Raw genomic sequence first — 17,082 nt, forward strand, 5'->3', positions numbered from 1 at the left:
AAAAGGCACAATGGGCGTGACCTGGTTGGAAAGAGCATTAAGTTGGAATTTAAGAGAATTCTATGCCAGTCAGTAAGAGTGAAAAGGTTTCTTTAGCTTACATTTGTTTCCTCCTTAATGGTATTGATGCTTGGTTTGTGTACTTGTAAAGATACCATGATGTGTTTATAATTCAGGATAGGTGATCAATATCTACTCTTCAAATGAATGCTTCACCAGAGGTGCTGAGATTCAAATCAAATCATCATTTGTGTATATCTAGAGTGGATCCAAACACCACCCCTATATGCATAGTTTCCTCCTTTCAGAATGTAATTTTCTAGAGATCAGAGACAGTCTCACTTGGTGTACAGTGTGTAATAAATATTTGGATTCTTTGAAGGATTGAACTGATGGAAAATACTATGGAGCTAATTTTTCAGGATTGTCTTAGCCTAATCTCCTGAATTATCTCTGCAAATCAAGGTTTCCCATTTTAGTTTTGTTTTCTTCTGTGACTCAAGGCAATAACTTAAGACTGTATTTTATCCCCTCCCACTTAAAAAATCAGTGATTCTTTATGTAATTTTCAACCTTTGTGAGGTTTAGGTTGTGTTTTCTTTTGCTATACATTGTCTTCAGATAAATCTTTGGTATGTTACTAGTCCTATCAAAAAGTTGTTTTTATTGGGGGGGGGGTACCTTTTGCTAAATGATATGTTAAATCACAGCAAAATATATTTGTACATGCATACAAAAAGATTTAGTGCATATGTGTATCACATCAGTTAAGCTTAGGCCCCTATAACCCCTATCATTTTTATGTCTTGGGACCTTTGGGTGACTTGATCAAGGAAAGATTGAAATCCAAGAGAAAGAGCATATCCTATAATGCAGCTAATGAGTTTCTTAGATCTAATCCCTCCTAGTGGATTTTACCATCTCTCACCTGGTTGGAATTTTTTAGGGGAGTTGGCTCAAACTTGTTTGAACTCTGGTTTATTGCTTGGACTTAAACTTATGGGTCCTGGTGCCTCTAAGCCTAGAGCTCTGATAATGGAGGAGGGACCTCTCCATTGAAATAGAAGTTGTAAGTGGCTCCAAAATCCAGATTTCCTCATCTCAACACATTTCTGACTCATCAAACTCGATTTTTGTCTTACAGGAATGACACCAAGGAAGATGTATTTGTACACCAGGTGAGTGATTGTGCAGACACCTACACTTCTGACTGAAGTGCTATAACCTGAAATCCCGGATTGGTAAATAACCTCCAGACTGATTCCTGCTTCTTTGTTTTCTGAAGTTGTAGTAAATGTATTTGGTATAAATACATGGGTATTTTGAAGCATGCCTTGTCTTTGCTTTTGTATTTGTATCCCCAGCGCTTAGCACAGTGCTTGGCACATAGTAAATGCTTAATAAATGCTTCCTCATTCATTCATCTTTCATTCAAAATACCATTAGAACAATCTCTGTGGTAAGAGACCTATTCTAGGGCAAAATGAAGATGGGGAAACGCTATAGATTTGGAAGAAATAGGGCTGTTTAGTGTTTGAAACCTGAGATAGATTCAGTTCACTTGAAAATGGATGTTTTAATGGATAGACACATTGTCTTCTTAAGGACTTGTGTTAATATTGAGTTAGGTACAGCAACAACCTTTTAAAAAGCTTTCTGTAGAGTCCATGCATAGAAGGCTATGTAATTGTTGAGTATGTGACTTAGAAAATTAAGATATTTTTATCACCTGAAGGTAAGTAAAGTTGAAAAGGAATGGTGAGAGATAATAAATAGTCTAATAACTTTTTAGATTATTTATTCATATTTAAGAAAGAAAAATTATATTCAGGGTAGTAATAGTTTGCTGAACTACTTGTTACTCAAGTAACATTTTTAGATAGATGTTTTTAGAAATAGCTTTGGAGCAGAGCAAGCATCTCAAACTAAAAGCATAATGCTGTAGTTGTAGTTTGCTGTTGGACTTGAGGCTTCCTAAGGCTTTCCTAAGGACTCCAACCACATGTATAAATAAATAAACCATAAAAGACTAGATTTGTGTTTTGCATGTGTGCACAACAGGCAATGGAATTACTCTGGATTTTGCAGCTTAGAGCCCAACAGTCTTTATTGTTCATCTTTATATCACCACCTTTGCTTAAATTGATCTTACTCTTGTGTCCATAACCTATAAGCTAGCAAAACCCAAAACATTTGATAATTTATCTCTTTTCTCCTTCCCAATCCCAGGGAATGTGTGAGTCAAAAAAAAAAAAAAGGACTAATAGACTTAGGAAGGGAGTATAGAGAATTTTGTTTAGGTTGCTGCTTTGTAGTAATAAGAAAAGGGATCTTTGTGTTCGGTGTGTAATTGGGATGAATGGGGCATGGAGTATGGGCAGGATGGGGAGGTAAGGTCAATTTCCAACACCTCCAGAAGTATCTTCACAGAATGATAGGATATGAATTCTCAAAGCATCAGTGTGCCCATGACTAAATGTAAGTACAAATACATATTCCAAAACCAAATGTCAATAGCTTTTGATCCATATCGTTATTCCTGTCCATGGCCACAGTTGAGTTGACTAAAAAACTACTGAGGGTTTGACTTGTTTTAGAACAAATCTTATTTTATAGACTTCTAAGAGTCTTGTTTATTTGAATACAGCCTGCTCTTGGTTATCTGATTATTTTATTTTTATTTTATTTTTTGCTCTCCTGCCCTTTAGTCCTTATTTCACCAATCATTAGCCTTTTCAGAGTAATACACAAATACAGAAAGGCAGGTCTGTTTTGCTTCTTGTCGGTGGCTTTGGTGAAAAATTTGAGAGAAAGGGTTGAGACTGTTGATCAAAATAAGAGCTTGGCATTATTATTTGAGGATGTTATTATCCATACTATGTTAATCTTCCATAGCTTCAGGTAATGCAGAGTTGGCTGTATATGCTGGGTTAAAAGTTAGAGGGAGAATTTAGATGACAGTCATTTGAACTCCAATTCTGTCATAATATTCAGTTGTACTGAACCCCATGATATCTGATTAAAAAAAAAAATCAGTAGTGTTAACTGGCTGCTTCAGTTCAATTGGCTCAATTCTTTCCTGTATCCCAAATTTTTGTAGTAATAGGGGATGGGAGCCCAAGATGAACACAGAAATTTTGGCTTTCAAAGGTTCTTGATGGTTAGGCCCAGGTGATCTCGCACCTCATTAGTTACCCTTCAGCCACATTTGTAGGCAATTAAAATATTTAATCTTGTAATAGAGACTTGCCATTCACTTTATGGGGACATATATTGATTTTCTTTCTTTTTACTTTGGCCCATCTCTCAGTTTTAGAGCGCAGGAAAGTGGAATCCCTGTTCAGTCATCCTATTACTATAGAATGGGGTTTTGGGAATGCTTCTTTAAGAGTAGGTTTGAGTTGTGTCCATTAACTCATTATGAGACCAACAGACAGAAGTTTCTAGTGCACTTCAGGGAAGGAAAAAACAAAGCTTCCTGGTGATATTAAATAATGAGAAGAATAATCTACTAGTGCCAAATAAATCAAGCATTCACAGCAGAAACACAAGAGACTTCAACTGATATTTATGACGACTTGATATGTAGCAAGGCCATGGATTAAGTTGTCTTGGTCATTTTCTAAGTATGTAAGCCAAATTTGCCTGTCTTCTAAACTGACCCTGAGCAGACTAGCTACTACTGTTGAGCACAGACATGGGAAGATAGAGCATAATTTCATTTTCTTTACAAACATTGTATGTCCAAACCTTATTTTTAGAAAGAAAACACAAGGGTACATACATATCTTGTGTCTCTTGAGCACTATAGATTAGGAAAGCTGGGAGGCAGCATGGCATAGTGGATAGAAAACTGGCCTTGAAGTCAGGAAGCCCTGTGTTCAAGACCTGCCTCTAACGCTGTACTGGCTGTATGACCATTGGCAAGTCACTTTGCTCCAGCCTACTCTTTTAAGACTGTAATCTGCAGAGAAGGTCTCAACCTTAATTGGTAGAAGGAAATTCCTCACCAGGAATTCCTTACAAAAGAAGATTACAAGTCTGGTTTAAAAAAAAAATAAACACAATGGTAAACATTTGGGAAATTAGGGGTAAAACACGTGTAAAATACATCATTTAAGTATAGTCTGTGGATATAGGTCGTTTGTGGTCCCTATCTAAATTTAATGAACTTCTGGTTTCATTTCAATTCGTCTTTAGGTCAAATGTATATCCAATTATATTCAAAATAATAATTAACTCTGGTTTTAAATGAAAAAGCACATTATTCACCCCTGTTAATCTAATTTTGGAATGTGATATTACTAGACTGCCATAAAGAAGAATAACCCCAGGAAGTACCTTCGCAGTGTAGGAGATGGAGAGACTGTGGAGTTTGATGTTGTTGAAGGAGAAAAGGTGAGGATGTTTTCTGTGTAAAGGTTTGACTTCAGTCCAGATAATAATGAGTTTTGATGGTGACTCTAATGTAGATGGGTCAGATGACCACAAATACAGGTTCATCAAGCTTTATAGCTTCCCTATTGTGTGCTGGCTGCAGTTAGTGTGCAATCTTTTCAGAGCCGTGATGAACTGATACATTTCAGTCACGTGGTGTGTGTATGCACCCCCTGGCCACAGCAAACCTTTTTTTTGTTTGTTTTTTGTTTGTTTTTTTTAATTGAATTTTGTGAATATAATTTTGTCTAGTTTCCTTTGAGTGTCATTATCAACTTGTAATGGCTTTTGTAGGGTGCGGAGGCAGCTAATGTTACAGGCCCTGGTGGCGTTCCAGTGCAAGGCAGTAAATATGCAGCCGACCGTAACCATTACAGACGTTATCCACGTCGCAGGGGTCCTCCACGGAACTACCAGCAGAATTACCAGAATAGTGAGAGTGGGGAAAAGAACGAGGGATCGGAGAGTGCTCCAGAAGGCCAGCCTCAACAACGCCGTCCCTACCGCAGGCGGCGGTTCCCACCTTACTACATGCGGAGACCCTATGGGCGTCGACCACAGTATTCCAACCCTCCTGTGCAGGGAGAAGTGATGGAGGTAATGTTTTAGGAAAAACATGGAAATTGAACAGAATGTCTTTATGTCTGCCTTTGAGTTCAGAAATTTTCTTTAAAAATGGTTTCTCATAATGGTAAGAAAGATGTATGATAATTTTTTCTTCTTCTTTTGGGAAAGAACAACCAAATCCAAGATAGGACCAGTTGTAGTATTAACTCCTGACTTCTACTTTGCTTAACTCTTTGGAAGGACTTCCATTACTGGTTTTAGTAGATTTAATGTGCATTGTTTTTATTTTGTTTTTAGGGTGCTGACAACCAGGGTGCGGGAGAACAAGGTAGACCAGTGAGACAGAATATGTATCGGGGTTATAGACCACGATTCCGCAGGTATGCTTCATGTTGATGTATCTTCTGTATTAAAATGCTACCCTAGGTATATGCCAGGCCACATTTCTAGGATCATAGCATTTTCTATATAAAGCCTTTTCTTATATTAATTTTTCAGGGAAAAGTTAATCCTGCTTTTTGGTTTCTCTTACTATCTTTCTTTTTGGTTATTTCACTTTTAATACATTTCCTTTGATCAGATGGCAATGAAACTGGCTTTTAAAGGGTTTTTTTTTTGCTCTTTGGCTTGTATTGCTCAGGAAGCAAATGCAATTTCCTCCTTCCTCCCTAGTCAATTAATGATCAAGATGGGCTGTACTTTTATGCTTACATTTTACCATACTAGAATAAAAATGGAAGTTTTGAGTCTACCTAAAGGTACATATAAGTAGTGCAGGGAATAAAGCCTTTTAGAACTATATTCCCTCTTGGGAGGAAGAGGATACAAGTTTTAAAGATCTATAACAGATTAGGTGGCAAATTAAGAGGCAGGGTTGACACTGATAAGATTTTTTTAAGTGCTAGTTTGACATCTGTGAACTTGATATGAAGATGCTAAAGGAGGATTGGGTTAATGTCTTCAATTTTCATGTATGTGTGTATTCATCTGAATTTGGACATTATAAGGACATATATAGGAGCTTAAATTCTTAGGGGAAAAAATTCTGATAGAGTCTAACAATTTTAGAACTATCACTAGCTATTAATATTCCTTCCTAGTAGGAATTTGGAGGTGATAAGGTAGTGTTAGCAGGGAAGACACCAGCTGGAGCCAGATAAAGTAACAAACTTTCTGTTTCAATATGTGTTGCTAATCTATTTTCTTTCTATGGGATACTATAATTTTTAAAGCATTGGTCTCAAAATAAATTTCTAAACCACTGGCAGCTTTTAAGGATCACCTCAGTAGCTAATATTCTTTACATATAAAGAAAACCCTTCTGTGTAAGGTTTTATTGGATGACCATATTATTTAAGCCTTTTCCTGGAATTCTCTGAAGTTTCCCAGTCTAAATCAGTAAGCAGTTTTTCTTCATTCCCTTAGTCTCTGTTTCCAAGGAACTATCCGTTTGTCTTCCTTCACCCCTTTGTATCTGGCATTTTGCACCTAGCAGGCCCTTAATGTGACTTGCCTAGGACTAGAGTAGACGCAGTGGTGCCTTGACAACAGGGGACCTGTAGAGTATTGTGTCCAAGCAATGTTTGCAGGTGCAGATGGGCTCTTTTCTGGAAAGGTAAGTTCTGTATTGCACTGTGCACTTTAGGTAGTGTTGGGATGGAATCTTCACTATGACTATATTATATCTAGTTGGTGTAAACACCAGAATCCTTCTTCATGTCAATTTCAGATCCCTTAGAAAACCAAGTAATCTCACTGTACTCCTGTGTGACTAGCAGGAGCATTACAATCATGTAGAAAGTTCTGTTTTCAAAACTTGGATTTTAATCCTAATCAAGCAAAGGCCTCCCGCAAAAGTGACCTTTCATTGTCAGTACCAGCCCTGAAGTTCTGTCAACAGTTCTCTCTTGTTTATTCTGGATCTTTGCTTTGGGTTGGTGGAACTTCAAGACATTGATAGAGTCATAACCATATATTATTACTCATGAAAGTGGTTTGTTTGGATTTTCCACAAGTCCTTCATCCAACTGAAATGGAAATACCTAATCTCAGGTATCCAAAATGTACATAGTTGCCAAGGTCCCAGAGATAAGCAAAAGGCCTCTGATAAATGGAATAGATGTCTCAAAACATAACTGTTTAGAAGCTACATTGTTTGCCTTCCCAAACAATGTCAGAGGGGATGGCACAGGAAGCCTATTACAGACAGGGGACGTTTAACTGTGATACAGTTTGTCACCAAGGGAAGAAACAGGAAAAAAATTTTTTTTTATTTTTAAACAGAAACAAAACCCCCAAATTGTCTAGGGCTATTTATTATGACAGCAAAAACCTCACTCCTGAGGGCAGCATTTTATTGTATTCCAGAAAATTCTTGGCTCTGGCTAATGCACTTTTATAGAGCATTTGTTTTTTCCTATTGGGAAAGAGGAATTAGTAAATACTTGCTATCGATGGGTTAATACTTACTGAATATTAATCACTTAATTGTAGAAACAGAATATAGCAGAATGTCAGACTGAGCTACCTCTGAAATATAGGAGATCTGACTCTAGGGCCTACTTCTGGCTTGACCTCACTTTTAACTTTTTATTAACTCCCAGGCAGTTAAGACAAATTATAGCAGCAGAGCAGGTGACAATTAGCAGTGGTAAGAGAATTTCACCTGAAACTCTTCACTGATGAAATAACAGGCCCAGGTCCCACTTCCCATCCTGCCTTTGTGCCTCTTCCCACCCCCAAAAGAAATTCTTTTAAGGTTCCCTGCCATCAGCATCTTTAGTATGTATGCAGTCTTCCTCTGTAGTGCTGAGAAATCTGTGCTGAAGTCCAAATAAGTATGTGTATCAATACTTTCTAGAGATAGGTATAGAGGGTCCATGACACATTGAGAAATAATCACTATAGCCCATTCTTTTACTTATTCCACCCTTCCATGTTGGGTTAGATTTCCACCGAAAGTCTCTCTGGGTAGTGTTGCCCATATATCATTCTTTGCCTCATTGTACCCTGGAATAAACCAGGTTATATTAAACAAGATAGCCTCTGACAAATGGGTAGCCTTGCAATTAGGATAACCCAGGGTCAAGTTCTATTCAATAAACCTTTATTTAGTACTGTGTGCCAGGCACTGTGCTAAGTAGTGGGGGGAGGAGGGTAAAGAATAGTTATTACTTGAGCTTACAATCTAATTGAGGGAGTCAGCATTTCAAGCTAAAGTATAAGATAAATTGGCAGTAATAATAGGGAAGGCACTAGAATTAATAGACATCAGAAAAGGCTTCCCTGTAGAAGATAGAATGTTAACTGGGTAGCTAGTGTAGCATCACCCTGGGCACATCTTTAACCTCTCTGTGTCCCTATGCAACTCAATTATACCAGCAACTGAGTGTGTACAAAGTGACTATAATCTGCATTGGTGGAGAAAATTTTGCATTGGGAATTATCTTTATACTAAATATAAGCCCAGTATAAAATCCTACCCCACCACCACCAGAACCAAGCTTTTTTAGATTATCAATTTCAGTGTTTTCTGCAAAGGTGTTAGGATCATGTTAGTGAAATTGCTTTTAAACCTGAGAGAGCCTAAAAACAAAATTCTAAATTTTGTCCAGAGTAATAGTATTATAGTGTCAAAAACAAAAAACAAAACGGATTATTCGGGGGGGGGGGGGTATTTATGCCATCACAAACTTAATACTATTGGTTAGACCAAGAATTTTACTCCCAGGTATAATAATGTGTCCCCTGAACTTCAAGTATCTTTTTTGGACTAATCAAACCTGAACTTGACTTTTTATTTTTCCCCTTGGATATATAGAAAAGAATTGAGCACTCAAATGATGGAACTACTACTTTATAACAGTGTTAAAGAAATGGATCCTTTAGAGTTATAAACCTTTGTTGTTGTTGTTGTTGTTTTAACTCTTCACCTTTCATGCTAGAATCTGCATTGATACTTAGTTCCAAGGCAGAAAAGCAGTACCAGCTAGGCAATTGGAGTTAAGTAACTTTACCAGTGTCATAGCTAAGAAGTATCTGAGGTCACATTTGAACCCAGATCCTCCTGTCACTGGGTCTGGCTCTGTATCTGATGAAATCCACTGAACCAAATAGATGATCTTTTAAGGAACCTTTTAAGCTTAGCTTTAAGTGATACAGCTTGTCCCAAGGAATATTCAAAGATGGGGGGTGGATGGAAGTTAGTTAGCCCTTTGTTGCTGCTTATCAGCATCTCTGGCAAATTTGGGGGACAATGGTTAAGACAAATGATTAAAATTTTAGTTTTCTGTATATATCCCCAGTGGTGGATATTGCCCACACATCAAGTCATTAACATGATATAAACCTTTTTAGTTTCTTTAAATACATATATATATTAATCCTTTGGAGGACTTGAATCTATGCTTATGGCTTATATCTCACTTCATACTGTCTTTGTACTTGCTCCTCAATCTGAGTTTTTCTCTCCTTAACAGAAAGGGGGAAGGGAAAGGGAAAATAAGCATTTATAAAGTGCCTACTATGTACCAGGCACTGTTGCCAAGCACTTTACAAATATCTCATAATCCTCACAACAACCCTGAGAGGTAGGTGCTGTTATTATTCCCATTTTTTTAGTTTAAATAAAAAAACAAAAACAGACAAATAGCAGTCATTTATCAATAGTAGTCATAGTAGTGCCTGATATTGAACTTGAATTCAGGTCTTACCTGACTCCAGTGTGCTGCCTAGAAGATAATGTTTCTCTTAACAAAAAAGTACTTTCTTTGGGTTAAATCTGCCAAATTTTCATCCGGAATTTAAGCCCTGAGAGAATTACTAGAGGACAGGACCTAATATTGTGTTGGTCTTCTCTTACTGAAGTACCTTTGAAGGAATTCATTTATCTACCTTTGGGTGGAGAACATCAAATAACTGATGACCTTTGTACTTTTTTTTCCATTTACCCTTGGATATAGAAATAAAACTACTGAGTGAGGCAGTTTCCCTTTGCTGACATGCCCAACAAACACCCAAATTAATTCTAAGTGGGTATCTCCTTGTTTCCCTAGCCCAGGTGTGAACCCAGATGGCACAGAAATTGCTCCATACTGACTTTTCTCAGAGAGAAATTATGAATCTCTAAGTCCCAGCAGATGTATGAAAAAGATCCCCTGTCACAGCTGTTCCCTGATGGTTTTTGCAGTCAGGACTACAGTGGAAAGCTGAGATGTACACAGGAAAGCTAACATCTTTTTGATGTCTAAGGTAGCTCCTCAGAAGCCTTGGGGAAGGTAAGGGATAGGCTTTCTGAAGTTGAAGTCCCAGACTCCATGGTGATTGTCAAATCCTTCCTGGCTTGATCAGATGAATCATTCTTTATGAGCCATTCATTAAGGTAAGGAAAAATGCGAATATCTATACTTTGTAGATGAGCCCCTGAAGCCACAAGTCTTAATAGTATGTTCGTATGGGAGGGGCCAAGAAGCTCAGACCTGAAGATGGATCCTGGTTTCTCTAGAGAAACTGCTTTTGATAGATACAGAAGAACACATCATGGTCTGTGGGAAACACCTTATTTTGGTATTTATAACATTAGGGTGCCCTGAAAAGTTGGGGAGTATCACTGAGGGGAAAGTTTATTTTCTTTGCTCCTCCTTCCTCTTCTCATCAAAGTGGTAAAGAGAGGTAGGAAATGTTTTCTATCCTATTTAAGTTTGGTCCAGTATGCGACTATCTCAGAATCACATTTTGATTAAACCTGCTTTTCAGATACTGTTAATAATAGAAGAGAATTTCTTCTGGGTCATCTGAAAATTCCAAGGTTAATTTTAAAACAAATTTTGCTACATCCTCGACTTTTAGTTTTCAGTTTCAGGGGAAAGGCATGTTTATCAAGATAATCAAGTTACAGTGTTTCCTATCAACAAGCAGATACATTTTGCCAGGTTGGGCTCTAGAAACTTAGTTTTTTAGTATGTATATCTTTTTGAGTCCATTATCCCTCTCCTGACCTTAAAAAAGTGCCCCTATCATCTGAACTTGCCTTACCTATTCACCTTTCCTTCCCATTATCTTCTGTTCTGTTGGTCAGTTTTTGCTTTCTCATGAATAAACGACATTTAAAATAAATTATTACTGCAGACTGTAAAAGGTTGACTGTATTAGAATAGAACTTCTCTGCTAAAGTAAAGCTAAGTATTAGGAAGTGCCTTTTAATTGATAGCCATTCAAGGATTACAAAGACCAAAAAGAAACACTTTGTTTTTGGAGTACTTGTATTTCTATCTGAGATATTAGGAAATAAAAGTATCTAGAATAAATAATGGGGATAACAAGATAGGAAGAAAACTAACAATTAGGCCCAAGACATGTGTAGAAAGTAGACTTAACTTGAACCTATTCTGAATTTTGGAAGACATGTTGGGTGAGGTTAGATTTAATGCCAGGCATGGAGATGTATTTATTACATGTGATAAATCAGAGATGGCCACTTTGGCTAGACCATATCCTTGTAAAGTGCTTTTAAACAACAAGCTGATATTTTGTCCTAGAAACAATAGAAAGCCACTGGAGTTGATTTAGTAGGAGAGTAATGATTAAATCTACTTTTTGAGGAAAGGTGAATGGCTATAGATTCATGGTCTTTTATGTTCTTGACTATAATAGAAATGGGAAGTTCTACTGTTTTACATCCTACTCTTTATCTTAAATTGCCTATAGTTGATTATTTCTCCTTGGTGAGGTGCTGGCAGGACCAATTTGATGGGAGCTTTTTGAGGACAGAGGTATAAGCATTTCTTGTAGCAAGCAGTATTTTTTGGTTGCCAGACAATCCTAGAACCCTAAAGCTGAAAGAGGAGTTCAAAGGTTTCCAGGCTTATATTTACTGCTTGATGGCTTAATTCCTTCTACAGTATTTTCAGAATGTGTTTCTTTCACACTTGGAACACTTGCAGTAATATAAACTCAAATGAGTATTCCTTTCTATTTTTAGTCCTCGCTGAAAGTAATAGTATCACAGAGAGACTTGAGAAGCAGGAAAATACTCACTTAACTGGGATCCAGAGATACAAGTTCTTATTTGAATTCTAAACCTATTTCCTCCTTCATGAAATGAGGAAGTTGTGCTAGATGAACTTAAAACTTTACAGTTATGATTCCATAACTTTCCTGTGAAGTATAAGTTCAGTAGTTTGATTTTATCAATAACTGGATCTTTCATGTTTAGTATGCTTTTCACAGACCTGGCAGGGAGAATTTTGGCAAATTGTTATATGAATCCCAATCTAGCACAGACATTAATATAACTGTCTTTTGTCTTTGAGAAGAATACACAATAGCCTTAGGACCTACTCACAGGAGAGGAGGGGGATTCTTGTCTCTAGATGACTATATGTATCCTTTCTTTATTTTCTCTCTTCTCTCCTCACCCTCCCAACAAACTTGGTTATGTATTTGTCTCTTGTGAACATTTGTGAAGTATATTTGCTAGGGTAGCTTTTTTTATGAGGTATTCCAGAAAATGCCTTGGAAGAGTATCTCCTTCAGACCCTTTGAATAAGACATGAAATTTGGTCTAGGAAAGGACTCACTGAGTCAAATAATGGATATGTGGGGGAAAGGGCACTCACTATTTCATGCACATTATCAAGATAGGTTCAGGTTGACTTAATTTGTAGAGGGTTTTGCAATAAGATATTTTGAGAAAATTGAAAGATGGGAGTGTGTTGCAAGATTTGCATCGAGAAATCTGAGGCATTTGAGTTTAATATATTCAAGAGGTAAAAAAAGTAAAATGCCATCATGCTGTGAACAAAATGAGCAACAGTATAGTCATACTGAGACTGAAAAGCAGTCAGTCATCCATTTTAGTTAGAGTTTGGACTTTGGCAGATAAAATGAGATAAAAAAGACAGGGAACCAAATTGTGGAGGGCCGTCTTTTCTGTAGATAGATTTTTGCACAGAAGAATAACATTACCATATCCACACAGTAAAAATTATTCAGGCAACAGTCAGTTATTAGTAATGTGTAAGTACACATACACAAGTTCCTAAATATTAGGAACAATGGAAGGGATATCGATAGGAGTGATGGTAATGAGTTATAAAAACCATTCTTGAAGACCTCATAAGTTGAGAAAGAAGGAATTATTGAAGATAGCCAAAAATCAGGAGTGGTTGCTATTAAGAGAAAGGATATATTGGTTTAGAAGTCTGTTAGTGAAATATAACATGTAGCAACATGAACAAAATGTAAGGAGAAAGATTGCTGTTGCCTTAACCTGTGGAATCTAGCCAAAGCACAAAATGCTTTTTGATAATTAGTATGTTAATAGTGACGGTTACCTATAAGGTATGTTATGCTTTGTAGAGTCAGGAATGAGGTCCCTAGATAGATACATGAAGTCATCACAGCACATGAGTTAAAATCACCAGGAGAGGAGAAAGAAAGAGAACATTGATTAGGACTTAATAGGACAATGACCTTGTAATTAAAATGTCTGAGTTTCACAAATCTCAACTATTAAAGTGTAATTATTTTGTAAGAATGTCCAAGAGAGGAAATCTTGAATGACATTGACCTGATTTTGTTTTGAGATCTGGCCTGGTCTTCACTAGTGAATCATTCCTTTGTCAGTACAGAAGACTGATTGATCAAGTCTTTGGGAAAGAAAGCAGTTAAGAAAATATTGTAAGTTTCAGCAAAGAGTTCAAGTATTGCCATTAACTATGTTGTACAAGTCCCAGTAAAAGATTGGGTCCTGAAATACAAAGAAACTAAGTAGTATGGATTGGTAGAGGAATGAAACTGATACACAGAAAAGAAGTTGAAGGTAAGAGATTAGATGTAACATATGAAGTTGAATTTGCTGAAAGTGTTTAGAGAAGAAAACTTGGGTATTTGGAAGAATGTTGAAAGGGCTTTGCTAAGTACATGGCACTAATAAGCCAAATTCATTGGTGTCTGATTAGGTATTATAATTTTGTGGTTCTTTTCTAGCTGATTAAAAAACTCCTTGAGCTTTTTACTACTCTGCTTTATTCTCATCTCCTCAGCCTACAATCCCTATCCTGTAATAGTAACATTCACATGGAGACAGTTGAGACTTTAAAAACTGGAATGTGGCTAGGTATTTTATTGCATTTGGTCACCTGTTTTTCCCTTCCAGTGAGAGTTGTAAAAGGCTATGTAAAAAGTTCTGAATTCAGAGGTCACATTTATATGAATGGCAGAAAAGTGTGATGGTACCTCTGGGTGAAAAATGGTACTGTATATGTTAGGAATAACCTTCAAAAGGTAGCCAGGAAGGTGATGAAATGATACTATTGAAAAATTTTAGCGACTATTTGAAGGTGTACTTTGAACCCAAGATTACTGCATTCAGAGTTTTCTTCTACTCCATGGCATATTGGTTCCTTAGCAGATTTATAAACTTGTAATAGTGTTTTCCCTAGTTCTTGACCTTCCACTGTCTTTCTGGTTTCTGCCTTATATTCAGCCCAAAGAAAATGATGCATCACCACCCTCCCTTCACTATCCTCTCATTCCAACATATTGTGTAGCTCTATCAAATTTAAGTTCAGGATTCTGTATAGTGTAGCTATGGATTGTTTTTAGGAGTTGGAATTCAATAGAGTTGCCATTTCTCTGTCTGACAGTAGCATTTATGTTTTCTCAGATCACATCTCTGTGGTAGTAGCTTAATCTGGGTTAGGTCAGATGCAACTGCTCTATTCTCCCTTAGATTAAAGCTGGTTTTTCTACCCCTTGAAATTGATGTTTTCCCTGGCTTAGGCCATGTAGGTCATATTTGGGGAGAAATAGGATCTTTTTTTTTCTTTAAGGAAATGTAGGCATAACATTAAAGTTTTTTGACTCGTTGAGAAAAGCAGAAGATAGTGGAAATTGAATTCAGTTAAGACGTCTGGGTATACAAAATAACAAAAGAATTGAACCTAAAGTACTGGATTTACCAACTTTCCTCTAGGATGTAGCTTCCTGTTATACTTGACTCACTTTGGGATGATTAGAACAAAATTGGTTGCATTCTTCCAAGTGTTATTAACTTGATTACAGGGGCCCTCCTCGTCAAAGACAGCCTAGAGAGGAAGGTAATGAAGAAGACAAAGAGAACCAAGGAGATGAGACCCAGGGTCAGCAGCCACCTCAACGTCGGTACCGCCGTAACTTCAATTACCGACGCAGACGCCCAGAGAACCCTAAACCACAAGATGGCAAAGAGACAAAAGCAGCCGAACCACCAGCTGAGAATACGTCCGCTCCCGAGGCTGAGCAGGGCGGGGCTGAGTAAATGCCGGCTTACCATCTCTACCATCATCCGGGTAATTATTTTGATACTTCTGGAAATCTGAGCATAGCAAAGAGTAACTCTGCACATCGAATTTGGCTCAGTTTTGTGATCTGATCAGATAGTCATCCACCCAGATTTTCTTCAATATATTAAATCTTTTAAAGGATTTATGTAAAATCCTTAAGTAAAAACTTAGAAAAGTATGCATTTAGGGTATTGAGTGGGCAAAAAGCCCACATAGTCTTAGCAGTCTGGGTGTTAAAAAATCAGAATTTACACTGTTGGATGTTTCCTATTCTATTTGTTTAGCTGATGAGATATTGAAACTTAGTAATTCCATTTCTTTTGTTCCTGTGTGTGCCAACTAGAGAACCAGGTGTTGATTTGAATAGCAGAACATGACTTGGGGGGGGGGGGGGGGGGACTATAGATTGTTGGATTCCTTGATGTACCTTATACACCATGGATTCTAGAGTTGCAATCGTGTAATAAAATTCCACACTTTTGTTGCCTCACCATGGATTTAATTGTGCTACTTGGTCAAATGGTGGGCCTAGTGCCTGTATATCTCTGGACACCAACATTCTGAAGGGGATTCTGCTGTTTCATTCTCTCTGCATTATAAATGGGGAAATGAAGTGTTTGGTCTAATGAGGAAGATGACCTAGCATGATACATGGCCTGATCTCCATTTTTGCCATGTACATTAGACTCTTTTAGTCTTCTTTGAAAAGATTGTTCTTCTAAAGGGAAAGTTGTATAGCAAAAGAAATAGGAAATTAATAGCCTGCAACTTTCTCTTAGGATCTATGTTTAGATAACTTGATCTTAGATGAAATTGGGCTGGAATGAAGGATGGGATTTTTTATACAATGTGATGTTTTCAGAGACCAACATAATCTGACATTTGTTTCTTTTCTAGTTTAGTCATCATACAAGAAGAAAGAATATGAAATTCCAGCAATAATAAGAAATGAACAAAAGATTTGGAACGGAAGACCTAAGTGCTTGCTTTTTGCTGTTGACCAGATAACTAGAACTCTCTGCATTATCTATGCAGCGTGGGTTTTTTATTATTTTTACCTAAAGATGTCTCTTTTTGGGAATGACAAACATGTTTTTTAAAAAGCCTGGTTTTCTCAATACACCTTTAAAGGTTTTTAAATTGTTTCATATCTGGTCAAGTTGAGATTTTTAAGAACCTCATTTTTAATTTGTATAAAAGTACACCTGATTTTTTCAAAAATCTACAAATTGCAAGCACCTGTTAATAAAGGTCTTTAAATAATTCTCTGTGCGTGTCTCTGGCTTCTAATGATGTTGATGCAATTGTTCACAGTTATGTTGGCAGAATCAAGGTATCATGGGTTCCTTAGTCCCTGGCTCATACAAAGGAGTTCTTAAGCTAGTGAAAGTATTTTTAAAATATTTCATTATAATTGCTTGTTTTTGTAATCCTTTACATTTTAAAAAACGTTCTGAAAAAGGATCCTCGGGCTTTTCTAGATATACTGAAAGTATGTTGGGATTCAGTGGATGTTTCCCCTGACACAGTTAGAACCCACTTTAGCCACTCTTGTTTCAGTCTTTGTTTTTTCCCCCATGGAATAATAACTGATTCACAAACATGAAACCTATTAATATTACAAAGTGTCTAATCAAGGTTTTGTATGGAATCTTTTTTAATGAAAGTTGGAGAAATGTCTACATGGATAAGATTTTTTTTTCTTTACCCAGTCTCAACTCAAAAGGCTTCAAATCCTGATAAGATTTAAGAT

The 17,082-nt window shown here is 36.9% G+C and overlaps 1 protein-coding gene across 2 annotated transcripts in view; it reads left to right on the forward strand.

Annotated features, from left to right (window-relative positions):
- Positions 1–16,597, forward strand: part of YBX1 (Y-box binding protein 1) — a 28,802-nt gene extending 12,205 nt beyond the window's left edge. The window contains exons 3-8 of one of the 2 annotated variants that reach the window (XM_007492939.3): positions 1,145–1,178; positions 4,309–4,398; positions 4,732–5,034; positions 5,302–5,384; positions 15,070–15,335; positions 16,227–16,597. In XM_007492939.3, the coding sequence (XP_007493001.1) occupies positions 1,145–1,178; positions 4,309–4,398; positions 4,732–5,034; positions 5,302–5,384; positions 15,070–15,304 (745 nt within the window). In that variant the 3' untranslated portion in view covers positions 15,305–15,335; positions 16,227–16,597. The remainder of the gene's footprint in view (positions 1–1,144; positions 1,179–4,308; positions 4,399–4,731; positions 5,035–5,301; positions 5,385–15,069; positions 15,336–16,226) is intronic. The other variant, XM_007492940.3, reaches the window with a different exon arrangement.
- The last annotated feature ends 485 nt before the right edge of the window (positions 16,598–17,082 follow it).

This window comes from Monodelphis domestica, chromosome 4, assembly GCF_027887165.1.
Source record: "Monodelphis domestica isolate mMonDom1 chromosome 4, mMonDom1.pri, whole genome shotgun sequence".
NCBI lineage: Eukaryota > Metazoa > Chordata > Mammalia > Didelphimorphia > Didelphidae > Monodelphis > Monodelphis domestica.